General features: G+C 53.8%; 1 protein-coding gene across 1 annotated transcript in view; it reads right to left on the bottom strand.

Moving 5' to 3' along the window:
• Positions 1-14,097, bottom strand: part of MYO15A (myosin XVA) — a 55,016-nt gene that overhangs the window by 14,320 nt on the left and 26,599 nt on the right. The window contains exons 29-55 of the mRNA XM_016145201.2: positions 13,251-13,486; positions 11,724-11,905; positions 11,314-11,386; positions 10,921-11,112; positions 10,512-10,672; positions 10,234-10,328; positions 9,571-9,685; positions 9,299-9,366; positions 9,150-9,227; positions 8,812-8,992; positions 8,581-8,713; positions 8,187-8,292; positions 7,944-8,025; positions 6,669-6,790; positions 6,394-6,453; positions 5,859-5,934; positions 5,446-5,561; positions 5,239-5,357; positions 4,301-4,442; positions 3,448-3,559; positions 3,284-3,358; positions 2,665-2,843; positions 1,923-2,038; positions 1,620-1,692; positions 1,262-1,334; positions 947-1,020; positions 632-714 (exon numbers count right to left, since the gene is read on the bottom strand). Of these exons, the coding sequence (XP_016000687.2) occupies positions 632-714; positions 947-1,020; positions 1,262-1,334; positions 1,620-1,692; positions 1,923-2,038; positions 2,665-2,843; positions 3,284-3,358; positions 3,448-3,559; positions 4,301-4,442; positions 5,239-5,357; positions 5,446-5,561; positions 5,859-5,934; positions 6,394-6,453; positions 6,669-6,790; positions 7,944-8,025; positions 8,187-8,292; positions 8,581-8,713; positions 8,812-8,992; positions 9,150-9,227; positions 9,299-9,366; positions 9,571-9,685; positions 10,234-10,328; positions 10,512-10,672; positions 10,921-11,112; positions 11,314-11,386; positions 11,724-11,905; positions 13,251-13,486 (3,122 nt within the window). The remainder of the gene's footprint in view (positions 1-631; positions 715-946; positions 1,021-1,261; positions 1,335-1,619; positions 1,693-1,922; positions 2,039-2,664; positions 2,844-3,283; positions 3,359-3,447; positions 3,560-4,300; positions 4,443-5,238; positions 5,358-5,445; positions 5,562-5,858; positions 5,935-6,393; positions 6,454-6,668; positions 6,791-7,943; positions 8,026-8,186; positions 8,293-8,580; positions 8,714-8,811; positions 8,993-9,149; positions 9,228-9,298; positions 9,367-9,570; positions 9,686-10,233; positions 10,329-10,511; positions 10,673-10,920; positions 11,113-11,313; positions 11,387-11,723; positions 11,906-13,250; positions 13,487-14,097) is intronic.

Below are 14,097 nucleotides of genomic sequence, written 5' to 3'. Positions count from 1 at the left end.
TTTAGGGGCAGGAATGTGACCCAGGTCTAGCCAATCACATCTCTGTGTCCTCTAGCTATTGTGGTTGGTTTGGGGATGGGCATGGGACCAACTCAGGCTGATAAGACTGGATTTGGGAATTTTCACTGCAAATACTGGTCAATCTTGCTTTCCCTGGGATTACTGAGCTGGGAAATGTCTCCCCTGAGTACCATCTTGCCAGTCTACGGGAAATGTTGCTTGGGAATGGTATTAACACAAAGGAAAGGAGGGCCAGGATCTAGAGAAAGCTTGTTTCCTGATGACTCCTAGATCTAGCTATGCCTGAAGTCATATGTGGTACTTTCTAGTTACCTGAATCCTCTTTTGTTAAACCAACTTGAATTGGGTTTCTGTCACTTGCCACCAAGAATCTGACTCACACATTATCACTGCTATTTTACAGATGGCGAAACTGAAACTCCAAGAACGGGAATGGTTTGTCCCAGAACAAGCAATTTCAAATACATGTGCTCTATCTATTGAGTGAAGAAGAGGACTGAGGAGAGAATCCAGGAATGGACAGCCCTGGCAAGTGGGAGGCTGAGCTGCCCTCCTGGACATGGACACAGTGGAGGAGGAGAAGACAGAGCTAAAGGCCCAGCTCACTCACTGCTTGGTGCTGGTGTTGCCTGTGATCTGCTTCACAACTTGGCAGTAACACTCATCCCGCATGATCTCATGGTCCTCACACAGCTGTAGGAGGGCATGCCAGGTCACATGCCACATACCAGACACATAAGAATAGAGTGGGTACTTGGAGATAGGCCTGATGGCCTTTCCCCAGTCCCCTCCCACCAGTGGGATGCACTTCTCTTTGGGCCACACGAGAAGCAGCCCACCTCAAAGGCCTGCAACTCTGGTTGGCAGATGGGGAAACTGAGCCACAGAGCAGGAAAGAGTATCTGGCAAAGTCTGCTGTACTGACCTTCAAGAGGGTGCAAAGGACATCCAGTTCACTCTGGCCCTTCAGCGGGGCATCCCCCATGAACCGCATCACAGCTGTAGAAAACACCTACCCCACTTAGGCCACCAGATCCCTGCTGCCCACCCACCTCAGGAGACCCCAGCACTGGGCCCTTCCCTGAAAGGCTGAGGCCAAGGGCAGCTTGGGACTTCCTTTATCTTAAAGGGGCCTATGTCTGAGTTGGGGGAGGGGAAATATCTGAGAACCAGAGAAGTGGTGATGAGCAGAGGTCACACAGTGCTGGATCCCACTCGGCCCAGGGCCCACCCCCCACACCTAGGAACATGTCAGTGGCCATCTTGTTTAGGCTGCTGTCGCTGAGCTCAATGAGGGATTCGTGGAGTGGAATCTGTAAAGGGAGGGAGAGGCGGTGTCATGATGAGGGAGGGACATATCAGAAAAGAGCAGAGGGCCACGTGGTATGTCCTGCCTCATGACAGGAGGGTCCAATTCATGAAATGGGAGTTAGGCAGACACTGCAGACAGATGCCACCCTTGGGAGGAATCAGGCCCTCAGGGTGCTGAGAGTTGGAGGCCCTCTGAGGAAAAGGCTGCTTGCTCCCGCGGCCTGAGAGAGGGCTCCTGCATCATCACCATTTTACAGATGGAGAAACTGAGGCCTGGGGCTGGGCACCTTGGTGAAGCAAAGGATGTCCTCCAAGGTTCTGGACTCCCGGCCCTCCTTTGATTTCAGCCTGAGGCCGTCCCTGCGACAGGAAATACATGCTCCTGACCAGTCTTGCATCTCAGCCTGTGACTACATCCTTTTCCCACACAGGAATATTCTGGACTCAATGTCAGTCCACCAGGTAGGAAGGTTCCCAGAAGCTGAGGCTGCAGGTGGGTCTCTCATCCCCCCACCCAAAGTGGGGCCTTCAACTTGGACCACTGCAAGAAACCCCAGAAGGACCCTCCTCACGGTGGGGCCACCACTCACTGGGGTCTCCTCTGAGGGTCTCGGAAATACTTCTGGGCAAACTCCAGCATTGTGTATGGTGGGAGAGTCTGGTCATCCTCCCCACGGTCAGCTGAGCCAGTTCTGACTGGGAGACCCTGCAGGAAGGCAGGAGCTAGGAGGGCCTTGTCTACCACATCCCACCACACCCTACTTCCATTAAAGCTGACTCAAGAGTACCCCAGGCAGACTGAGCTCGGACTGCTGCAGGTTGACCCTCCTCCCACCCCTGTCCCTGCCCTCCCATCTTCGATTAGCTTAGCCCCTCAGCCTGGTCACACCCTAGAGGCCCACCTGATCCCACCTCCTGCCCCACTTTGCCACGCCCTACCACCAGGCTGTTCCCCAGGTGTTGACCTACCCAGCTGCTTCGTAGGGCTGACCTTGCCCCTTACTACTTAGTTTTACCTCACTCCTCAGCTAGTTAGCACACTTCACATACCTGACCCCATCCCACTTGCTTGGCCCTGCCCCATTTCTGGGCTGCTCCTGTCCCATAGACCTAGTCAACAACCCTTCAGCTGACTCCACCCTTCTCTACCCCATTTGGCCACTCCCCTAACCTCTAGTCACATCTCATAGTTCATACCTCTGGCTAGTCCACCGTGTTTGCCCTATCCTAGGACTAGTCACGCCCTAGGCTGACCTTGGTCCAAACCACTTTCACAGTCAGGTTGACTCCCTTGCTGACTCTGCCCCATTGGCTTGGCCCCAGTAGTCTCACCTCCCGCCTGCGGCCCACCTCCCTCGCAGCAGCAGAGGAGGCCACAGCGGCAGCCACAGCGGCTGCGCGACCCCGGCCTGGCTCCATGGGTAGCTGCAGGAAGTCAGGGGCAGCTGCAGGCTGCACCAGCTCAGAAGGGAAGCATCCCACACGTCCGTGGATGGTCCCGAACCTCCAGCCTATGGCAGGGAAGAGGTCTGAGGCAAACCTGAGGGTCTTCTCTTGAAACTAGAAATATTCCAGTAGTTTGGCCCCTCCCTAGGTTGAGACATGCCTGGGAGCCTATTTACAGATGAGAAAACTAGAGGCTCCAGGAAGGGATGAATGGCATTCTCTCAGTAGGAGGTGGAGCAGCCTTTGTGACACAGAAAAAGACTGGGCACAAACATAGAAACACAAATGCCCAGAAACACTTAGCCAGATAAAGCAGTCAGAGGACTGGGTTGGATGGCCACCAAGAGTCACCTTAGGAGACCTGGCCAGGCCAGATCCTTTTGGGGCACTGAGAAACCCCCATTGTGCATTCGCAGTATAAGTACATGAAACAAGGGTGAGCTCTGTTTGGGGTTTACAGGTTTTTAAGCATTGAAGGCTGGAGGAGGGATCCTGGGGTACCCACCAAAGTCTGGTCCTCTACGTCGCAGCTCCTCCAAGTACACAACCTTCTTGCGGACAACACAGCCAGCACTGTAGCCTGTGGTCCAGGCTTGTGTCAGCATCTGCCAGGGAGGCCCCCATGCCCAGCCTCCCCCTCCTGTACCCACTCTACCTCAAGGCACTGACCCATTCGAGGTGGCTCCAGGGGCTGCAGGTGAATGATGTCGCCCTTGTGGAAGGCCAACAGTGACGGGTCTTCAGGCAGGAAGTTCCTCACAGCAACCACATAGTCTGAGTCCTGAGTTAGCCAGGGGAAGAGTGATGGACCCCACAGTCCCATCCTCCTCTCCCTCAGAGGCCTGGGGCCACTTCTCTGTCCCTTACATCCACAGGCATTTCTCCCCATTCATTAGGGAATATTTTCTAGGTGAAAGAGGGTGGGACATTCTGGGTACAAAGTATGGTTTTGCAGAGGGCTAGTTGCACAAGGTGTCTGATGAACACGGATGGATGTTAGAGTACATACATATACCTTACCCCTTCCATCGCTCACAAAAGTTTCCCCACTGAGGCCAGAAGCTGGGGAACTGAGCCACAGAGCAGGAAAGAGTACTGGGCAAAGCTGGCTGTACTAACCTTCAGGAGGGTGCAAAGCTCTTGGCCTGGGGGCTCCCCAGTCTGGAGGGTAAGTGGGGGTTGGACACTGCAATTGCAGTGAGCAGTGGAAGGCAGTACAGTCACTGCAGGAGGGTGAGGAATACAATTGCTGCGGAGCTCAGAGGAGGTGCCATGACACTCCTGCTGAGGGTAAAAGTAAAGGTTTTTTAAAGAACGGGCAAAAGGCAAAAAAGTATTCCAGGTGGAAGGTAAAACCTGCGCAAAGGCCCGAAGGCCTACAAAAGCCTATGGAAACAGCCACTGACGTGCAAACACACATTCATACTTCCCAGGAAGGCATGACTGATATGTATCGGGTAGGAGAGCCCTATTCTTGGGCACTTGGCCACTGGTGGGAGGCCATCTGTAGGAGGACCCTGACCTTCTTCAGCTCTAGGATGAAGTCGTCCACCAGAGTCTTGACCTGATGAGCTCGGGCTGAGAAGAGGATGACCTTCTCACTGGCTAAGTTGAATTCCAGCATGTTCTGGGAGGGGATAGTCACAAATAGGATATCTGCAAAGCTGGAGGATGGGATGGTGGAATGAGAACAGGATCCCATGACCAGAATGATACCCTCTACCCCACTCATCCTGTTCCTACTGCCCCTGCCCTGTCCCATGCCCACCTCGGCCCTATTATACCAGCACCCTGAGACCCAAGGAACTGCCCCAGCATCCCTTTCCTGATCCCAAAGTGGCTCCAGCTCATTGCCCAATGCCCTTTGCACCAACATTCCAGATCCTCCCTACCTTCTGCTATTTATTTATTTACTTATTTACTTGCCTTTTGATCTAAGCTCCTGGGTTTGCTCACAGAAATTTATTTTTCATTCATTGACCAAATTCTCTCCATCTTTCAAAGCAAGGAGCTTTCACCCAAAAGGTGAACAAGGCTCTATTCCTGTCCTGTGCTATAAAGGACAAAAGGGGCTGCTGGCAGGCAGTGGCCATGGGACTCAGTAAAGTCTCACTGGAGCACCCTTTTCCTTCTGGGCTGCATCAAAATTTGGTTGTTGACAACACAGTTGCCCCACTACACAGTGAGCTCTGTGAGGGCAGGGCTGGGGTGTGGTCTGGGTGGTAGGATGGCAGAGTGAGTTCCTAGCTCATCTACTTCCTGTGTGACCTGAGACAAGTACCCTTTCTCCCTGAGCCCATTTCCCTATCTTGAAAATGGGCTAGATTAAACAGCATGGTATAGAGCCTAGCACACTGCAGATGCTCAGTAATTGGCTGTGGAAAGAGTCGGTGAGGAAATGTTATGCCAGTCAGTGCCCCAGTGTTTGGCTAGCCCCATTCTTACCCGCCTGCTGGTTACCTATATGTACGCAGGACCCGCAGCTGCCTGTCAGCCTCCCGACTGCCCCTGATCATCCGTAGGAGTTTGATGCCTGTATGGGACACAGCTAGGATCTGCACACCAGTGCCCACACTGCCCTGGGGAGGGGATAAGGGCACGTGAGGGTATAAGGGGATAAGGGCACCTAAAGCCCCTGGGTGGGGGTGGGGTGGCAGAGGCTCCAACCGTGGCAGGGAAGAGGCGGGAGAAGTAGACCTCCCAGCTGTCACGTGCGGTGCTGACCACGGCCCGCTTCACGCTCTCTGTCACCAGGGGCTGCTGCATGTCCAGCTGGTTCTGGGCTAAGGGGACACCAGGTTGGGTCAGGACACTCTCCCTGCTCCCCATGCTGGCCCATGTTGCGGGGAGGGAGGCTGACACTCAGCAAAAAGGTATGGGACCATTGTCGTCTCAGTGTCCAGACTGGGAAACTGATATCCAGAGACAGATGGATGGCTGGGGCCATCCAGCCTGTTAGGCAGAGCTGACCTCAAACTTTGTTGCCTGGTCATAGGAGAGACCAGCAGCAGAGCAAGGATGGGTATCTGGTGGGCAAGTGGGGCTAGGCTCCTCCCTTCCCTTCCTTCCCTCTGTGGTACCAAATAAGGCCTTCATCTTGAGCCTCTCATCCTTGGAGATCCGCAAGCAGGCCTCAGAGAGCGTGTCATGCAGGATCTGTGGGAACAAGCTGTGATGCAGGCAGGCCCTGGGGCACCCCAATCAAGAACCCAGGCTGGACTGTTCTAGGATGAGTGAGAATGTGGGGGGTGTCCCATGTATACAGCAGTGAGTCATCCTGGGTAAACAGATCCCACTTATAAGGACCTTCTCCTTTCTCCTCACCTCCACACTCTATACTGCCCGTCCCAGGCCTTAATTTCCTAATCTATACAGTGGGACTTGGATTTGACCTCTGGGCCCTATTGAACTCAGACAAACTGAACCTGGTCAGATGGGATTGTGGGCTCGCTGACCCTTTCCATGGCAGTGAGGGATGCAGTAGAACAACTTCCCATCCTTACCATGGTCAAGGACCCAACTCCAAGAGTGCAGAAGCAGAAATGCAGACAGCTAATCTATGTGTCCATTGCCCTGCTGAGTACACTGAGGCAGAAAGGCAAGAGAGGACTTCACCTGCCGAAACAGGAGGTCTAGTTGCACAGGGTGGCTGTAGCTGTCCTTTGGGTAAAACACCTGTGGGGGCAGGGCTTCAATGAGGACCTTCCCAAGGCCCCCTCACCTTGTTTCACACCCGGCCCCACCTCCTGGATACAGACCTGCTCGCTCTGTACCAGCTAGCGGTCCTCTAGCTCTGCTTTGCCCTGACCCTGTTCTCCTGGCCCCAACCCCATGATCTGATCCAGTGGGCAACTCAGCCCCCATTCCGCTTCTCCTCTGGCTACAGGTACCTCTTTGCGCAGGAAGAGCCGCCAGGGGGCGTCTTGGTAGCCGTAGAAGTTAGGGTTGAGGAGGCGGTGTAGCCGTGTCTGCACAGGTTCCTCCACAGGCTCCAGCGACCTCGAAGGTATCACTGGAAAGCACAGAGAATTGGGGAGGCCTGAGTTGGGGGAGACAGGGCCAGTTGATGAGGGGACTCAGGGCAACTTTATATTGTGGGAGAGGCTGGGGCAGAGTGGTCTCCCATACTCTTAGCCACAGACATACCTCATCATGTGCACATACGAACGCTAATACAGCCCAACTCCTCATATGACACATACACAGAGCACCTAGTGTATGCAGTTCTGTGCTAAGGGCTGAGGATTCCATCATGAACAGGATAGATAAGGCGCCTGCCTTGAGTTCAGAGTCTCCTGGCAGGTGTGTGTGGAACAATTAGAAAACAAGAAAGCTCTTAGTGCTAGGAGCTATGGGATAGAAGAAAAACTGGGTGGTTTAGGAAAGAATCTGGGGGGTGGGGGGGCTGGTGTGTAAGGGTCCTTCAGTCCAGGTGGTTTGTCAGACCTCTCTAAGAAGGCAGAATTTGAGACCTGAATGATAAGAAGGTGCCAGACATGCAAAGATCTTTAGAGAAGAGCAGAGGGAAAAGCAAGTGCAAAGGCCCTGAGGCAGGAGTGGGCTTGGTGTGTTTCAGGAACACTGAGGAACAAAGTGTGCCAAGGGGAAAGAAGAAGGAGACAAGGTTGGTGAGGTGGGCAGGTCACGCAGGGACTCAAAGGCCACGGTGAGAATTAGGGATTTTGTCCTGGGATCTACTGGAGCATTTTTACCAGGGACATGATGTAAACTGATTTATATCTCTTAAGATCTCTGTGGCTGCCATGAGGCAAAGGATGTAGAGATTAGGTCTCCTATTGTAATATCAGGAGGTCTGGATTTAGATCCCTGGTTTGACACTTTTGAATTGTGTGATCTTGGATAAGTCATTTAACCTCTCTATGCCTGTTTCCTCATCTGTAACTAACATCTGTAGTTACAAATAGTACTGTGTCAAAGGGCTTTAGTGAAGATTTAGCAAGGCCGGCTTAACCTAAAATTAGTGTTATTTAAGTGCTGATGTAATAACACAAAAGTACACATAATAGGTTCATACAGGCTCAGGACATAAACATACACATGCCACTGACATGCAAACCAAGACTCATCTGTGTTCACACAGACTTACTCATACACTTTGGATGCATGGTCCCTTGCCACTCCCTCCCTCTCTCCTGGCCCCTCACCTAGAGTAGGCCCCATGGATGGCCTCGGTGCACTGGTCACTGGCTTCACTAGGGCCACGGCCTCTCTGGGCACCTGTCCCCCCTCCCCAAAAAAAAGAGAGTGCTCAGGGGGCAACAGGTGGGTCTCCTAGAGGGGGGCAGCATCAGGACCACACTTATAGGTACATCTGGTTTCTGAGGCTCCCCTGGAGACTCCCCTTTACCTTCCATTTTGTCTGGGCCCAGCTTTACCTTACCCCTTACCTGGGTGCCTGGTGCTGCTACTGCATGGCTCATCTGCCCCTTCAGGATCATCAGAGCCTCCTCATGGGGGTCTGGCCGCTTCACGAACACCCTCCCGCCGTCCTTCCTGGTGGGTTGGACACTGAGTCTCCTCTTCCTAGCCACAAATTCCTACAATAGGGAACCTCTTCCTCCACCCCATATCATTATAAATGAGAACCCAGAGAGGATCAGAAACTGGCCTGAGACCACACAGCACAACCTAGAGAACAGTATGGGATTCCCTCTGCCTAAAGTGCTCGTGTGGACCATCTGCATAAATAGACTCATTCCCTGAATGTCACTGGGAACTCAGAGATGGTAAGGAGACCCCTAGTCTGGAGAACTGGAAAGCTGGGATTGGAGCAGAGCTGACCTGAGGGCCTCGGGCCGGCCTCCCCTTGGCGGCTGCTGATACTGCCTGATGATATTCTTGATCTGCTGTGTTGGCTGCGGGAAGTGCTCCGAGTTAAGTGTTGAGTACCGAACCAGCTCTGGGCACTTTGAAGCTGTGGCAAGGGGTGAGGGTAGGGGACAGGGTGATACCACACTCCCAGTCCCATTCTGGGAAGTCTGCCCCTGACAAAAGGTGGGGTATAACACTCACTGGTTTCTGGAGAAGCCTGGTCCTGAGCTAGAATGGAGACAGCCACGGGCTTGGTGGGGGGCCTTGAGGCCTTGGCCAGGGGGGCTGGGGTCAAAGGTTTTGGAGTGGAGCGCAGGAGCACAGGCTTGGCTGGAGGTCCAGTGCCTACGAGCTTTGGCTGTGTCTCTGATGATAGGGGTTTCTGTGGAGAGCAGGGTATGAGATGGGCTTCCTGGGACACACCAGCCTGCTCTCAGGGACCCCAAGTCTGCTCAGGATAGGCTGTGGGAGTCTTGGCTCAGAGAGGTGCAATGATGCCCTGGAGCAGCATAACACTCACCTGGGCAGGCCAAGCTCACCTCTGGAGGCAAGGGCCTTGGGACAGGACTCAGGGATTGCTGCTGGAGTGCCATAGCCTGCAGGGTCATCTCCCTGGCCTAGAGAGAGGTGGTGGTGACCAGGCAGGCCCATGCTCAGGGGACTCCCACATAACCCCTCTCGCACTCACCAGCAGCACGGCCTGTTTGTGGATGAAAGCTTGCTGCAGAGCCAACGTGGAGGAGTCCAGGCCTGGGACTACAGGAGTCGGGTCAGAAGGCACAGATCCCAAGGTGCAAGAGATGAGGGAAATGGGAATTCCCTACCATGCCCCCCCCCACAGTCATCTTACCCCCAACATGCCCATGGCTACCTCCATTCTAGCATGTGAAGAAGTCCAGAGAACCAGAGGGGTCCCCAGCCTTGCCCAACCCTGAAAACAACCCAAAAGCAGGCACTGACTTGGCTTTGGCTCTGGGGGCCTTCTGGGGGTGTCTTCAGTCCTGCTACTGCCACCTCCACCAGGCTGGCCTCCCCCTTTCATGCGGTAGGCAATGGCTGTTGGCTTCTCTAGGTCCTAGGAGCAGCAGGTAGCTCGAGTGACCGCCTCAATATTGTCCTTCCAAGGTTCCAAGGCAACGGGCACCTGACACCAGGGGCCATCCCAGGGGCCTCCCACCAGTCAAGTGTCTGCTGTATGCCCGCCCTCTGTCCACATGCATTCCCGTCAGTCTACCTACAACCTTGCAAGCTCCCAACTCCCCTTCCCTCCTTTCACAGAGGAGTAAACTGAGGCTCAAAGAGAGGCTGTGCCCGACTCAGTGCTGAACATCATGCCATGGAGGGGCTCCTGGGAATTCCCAGAGTGAGCAGGGGTACCTCGGGGGGCTGGCTGCCACAGGAGGTGTGTGTGTCAGGGGGTCCTGGGCCTCTAGCTGTGGGTTCTTCCAGAGTCAGCCAGGAATATCTCTAGTCACGAGGATACCCTCATCCTTCGTCTGGCCCCCAGCAGAACCCAGATGAGCTACGCCATCCCATGGCCCTGGCTGTGTCACCCTGTGGGTGTGTGTGACTTGGTGTGTATGTGCTGTGCCTATTGTTTTCACACACCCAACCCATCCCTACCATCTCCCCACAGGACAGCACAGAGCTGAAGAGGCTATCCAGGTAGCAGTCCAGTCCCTCGTGGGGTGCAGTGGGCTCTCCAAGGCTGTCTGAGTCTGGCAGTGGGGGGACACACACAAGTCAAGTTCTCATAAACTATATAAATGTCTAACCAATGTACTATATACCTGAAACTAATTTAAAAAGAAATCTCAAGTTCTGTTCTCTTGCTGATCACCTCCCACAGCCCCCAGGCTCCCTCCCCACTAGAGACAGCTGCCACCACTGCTTGACTTGACCTTGATGGGTCGCTGTCCCTCTCTGGTCCTCAGCTTTCTCATTTGTATTGTCCTCATTGTGGCCGCAGTACCCATTGGAGTCAGCCACTTTGGGCATGCACCCCTTTGGCTGGGGCTTAGTGAGTGCATCCTCATCTGAGTCCCAGCTGTTCCAAAACACCCTGTGAGAAGGGGAACATGGAGCAGCTGACCCCCAGAGAGACCCACTACCCTCCCAGAACTCACGCCAATTCTCTATACCCTGGAATTGGGTGACTCTCTTCCTTTGAAGTTAGGGCCCTTTGGTGAGCCCCACCTCCCTGAGAACCTTGAAGCTTAAGTTTAGAACACAGTCTCTCCCAGCAGCTGGGAGGGGGAACCTTGTGCTGGGAGAGGCCATCTGTACAAGGGGACCTAGGTAGCCACTTACGCTCTTGGGCCTCCTTTGCTGGCCATGGGCCCTTCTGCACCCACAATGAAATAAGACTTCTGTCGTGGGAAGTCTTTGAGCAGCTCTAGGTCTGACACCAGGTCCAGCACATAGTCGTGGCCTGACAGCTCTGCCCACTGGACTCCATTCTTCACAGCCACTGTCCAGCCCCGCCAGCCATCTGCCAGCCCCCTGGTGACAGCATGTGAAGAGACACAAATGAGGGACAGAGCCAAGAAGTAACACCTGTGGAGACCCTGGGACATGGGCCAGCCCCTAAGCATGACCAGAGTGGACCCTGTGGGGCTCTTCAAAGGATCTGGCCTCCTTCTCCTCCCTCCCTTCTTCCCAAGTACACAAGGGTGTGCTGGGCTGGGCATTCCAGGAGCCAACCTGTGCCTGAGAATGTCTCCAGCCACCTCTTCTCCCGTGCTCCAGGAGTGGACTGGGCAGGAAAACTGGTCACCTGGGATGGCAGCAAGTGCTGAGCTCAGCCTGCGGCATCTGCGTTCAGTCCAGTCCTGCTGCTTCCCCATCTGCATCCTGTGCTTAGGATTTCTATTCTCCTCTAGGACCCTGAGTCTGCATCTTCTCTGCCCTAGCCCCTCTCCCTCATTCCAGGTCCAGCCCCACACCCACACGAAGACCTCTTCAGGGCCAAATCCAGCAGGCCCCTCCCCAACTCTAGAACCTCCCATGGCTTCTCCAGACCCCAGGACATACTGGGGCCTGGTGATTCCAGCTGCTCCTCCGTGAAAGAGGGAGGGCGGAAAGGCAGCATAAGGTGTGAGAAAGCAGCTCACCATTGAAGCAGCCCACATCCAGCGCCATGCTGGCCTTCTCCTGGGTCGCTATCCACTCAAGTTGGGTCAGAGGGAAAGTGCGGGCAGCCCCAGAGCCCTGCTGTTGGGCCCGGCTCATGGCCTGCATGAGGCGATGTTGACACAGGGCCTGGAAGCCATTCCGCCCATAATCAGACACAAACCTGATGGGTAGGAGTTGGAGCCAGGATGAAGAAGGATCTGAGGTGGGGGAAGATTTTTAGGGTAGTTTAAGGAGGCCCAGGCTAGCCCAGAGCTTTAAGGTGAGGCTTAAATGGTCCCAGGCTATCGCAGAGTTCTGAGGCTAGGCTGTAAATGATCTCAGGCTAGCCTAGAGTTCTAATGCTAAACGGAGAGGGTCTGAAGCTAGCCAAAGAGGTTCCAGGTCGGCCCACCTAGGCTTGTTGGAGCAAAATGTCATTGACAGGGTGGGGTCTGCAGCATGGTGTGGAGAAGAGCCTAGACTCTGGAAGACTCTGCCCTCTGTTCTTTCACCAAGCAACCCTGAGTAGTCATCTGCTCTTTCTGAGCCTGTCGCCAAGTTCTCACCTATTCAAGAGATGGCTGTGAGGGTTCAACTTGGCCCAGGACCAATGAGCCTGATCCCTGCCAGTTGCAGGCTCTCCTCATGCCTGGCTCCCTGTACCCCTCCTAACTGCTGGGTTTCTGGCTGAGAGCAACAGAGGAGCAGGTCTGCAGTCTCTACAGAGGGACAAGCAGGTGGTGCTACCCTACTGCCATAGATTCACAGGACTGGCAAGTGAGCTGCCCACCTACTACATGTGGCCTGGGTGAAGCTCTGTACACTCTGCAGCTCACAGCCACCCTGTGAGGTGGGTCCTGTTATCATCTCTAATTTATAGGTAAGGAAAGAGGTTCAGAGGCAATGACTTGCCCCAAGTCATTCAGCAGGTAAGCATCATAGCTAGAATTTGCACCCAGGGCCTGCTTGAGTTCTTTTCCTTGTAAATCATCCTTGTCACCCAGCAGTGTGACATCTTCCTCTTCCTCCTCAGGATGCTGATGATGGCTGTCCTCACATAGCACTTATCACATGCTCGCTCTGTTCTAAGAACTTCACGTGTGTTTACACATTAATCCTCACACAGATGTAGTAGATACTCTTATTATACTCATTTTAGACTGAGAAAACTGAGGCCCAGTGAGGTTAAGTAATTTCCCAAGGTCATGATCTGGGATTTGAGCACAAATTGTCAGAGTTTATACTCCTAGCCACCCTGCTATACCTCCATGCTTTGAGAGGTCAATGCCTCAATTCCAAATTCCCCACCACTTGCTGAGTTCTAGAAGTCCTTTATTGAGTCTCACCTGACTCCAACCTTCCACAGTGAGCTCAGTGGAGACAGAGAGCAGCCCCTGGCTGACCTCCAGGCCTGGCTAACCTTCTGAACGCAGAGACCTCACTCCTGGCCTGACCTTTAACACTGTGCCCTGGGGCCTAGTGCCAGTGTTACCATCCTCATCCCAGTCCCACCCAGTTCCACTTACTTGAGCAGGTACTTGTTGAGGCGTGAGGAAGGCGAAAAACTGCTGAGGCAGGCAGCCAGCAAGAGCCAGCCCCGCTCGGCATTGTGGGCACTGGGGTTGCGCCACACCTGGTTGGCCAGTTGTGCCAGGATCTCATCCCGCAGTTCAGGTACTGCCAGACCTTTTTGTACAATGTAGTTCCCGAAGACATTCTCTTGAGCACCATGCAGGTGGGGGTCACCCATGAAACGTAGGATCTGGGCCACAAACAGACTCTCCTGGGACTCTTGGAAAGTCATTCCTACCAGATCCCTACCCCCAACATGCATCCCTCTCATGTCCTTCCCATGTGTTCCCCTGCTCATATAAAAATCCCCCAAATTATAATATAATAATCAAATGACTATTTGATTAGGCAGTTCACACCAACAATGGGAAAAGTCAAGATTCAAGGTACATATTGACTCTCTCTCCTGTTCATGAACCTCCTCTAGCTCCCATACAGCCCCAGCTCTGCTCTGTACCCTGGCCTCCACCAAGTGCCTCACTTCCTGCTCCATTCAGGCCCAAGAGGGGTCACACATGGGACCACATGCCTCCTATGGAAGCACATTCCTTGGCTCCCTTGGGCCCTTGAGATGAACTCTGAACTCCTGGTCTGTCAGTCCAGGCCTTGTGATCTTTCTTGCCTTTGTTTTCTTGATTCTCTAATTTAACCACATCGATTTCCTCATCTCTCTGAGCCTTTTCCACTTGCCTTGGCTGAGAGATTCCAATTCTTCCTTCCACTGTAGCTCAAATGTCCTCTCCTCAAGGAAGCCCTCTTGGATCCTGCCTAGGGCTGGATTAGGGACCCCATTTGAACTCC

The sequence above is a fragment of the Rousettus aegyptiacus genome, unplaced genomic scaffold (genome assembly GCF_014176215.1).
Source record: "Rousettus aegyptiacus isolate mRouAeg1 unplaced genomic scaffold, mRouAeg1.p scaffold_m13_p_6, whole genome shotgun sequence".
Lineage (NCBI taxonomy): Eukaryota > Metazoa > Chordata > Mammalia > Chiroptera > Pteropodidae > Rousettus > Rousettus aegyptiacus.
Note: the sequence above shows the minus strand (reverse complement) of the source record. Positions and strands in the feature narration are given on the sequence as shown.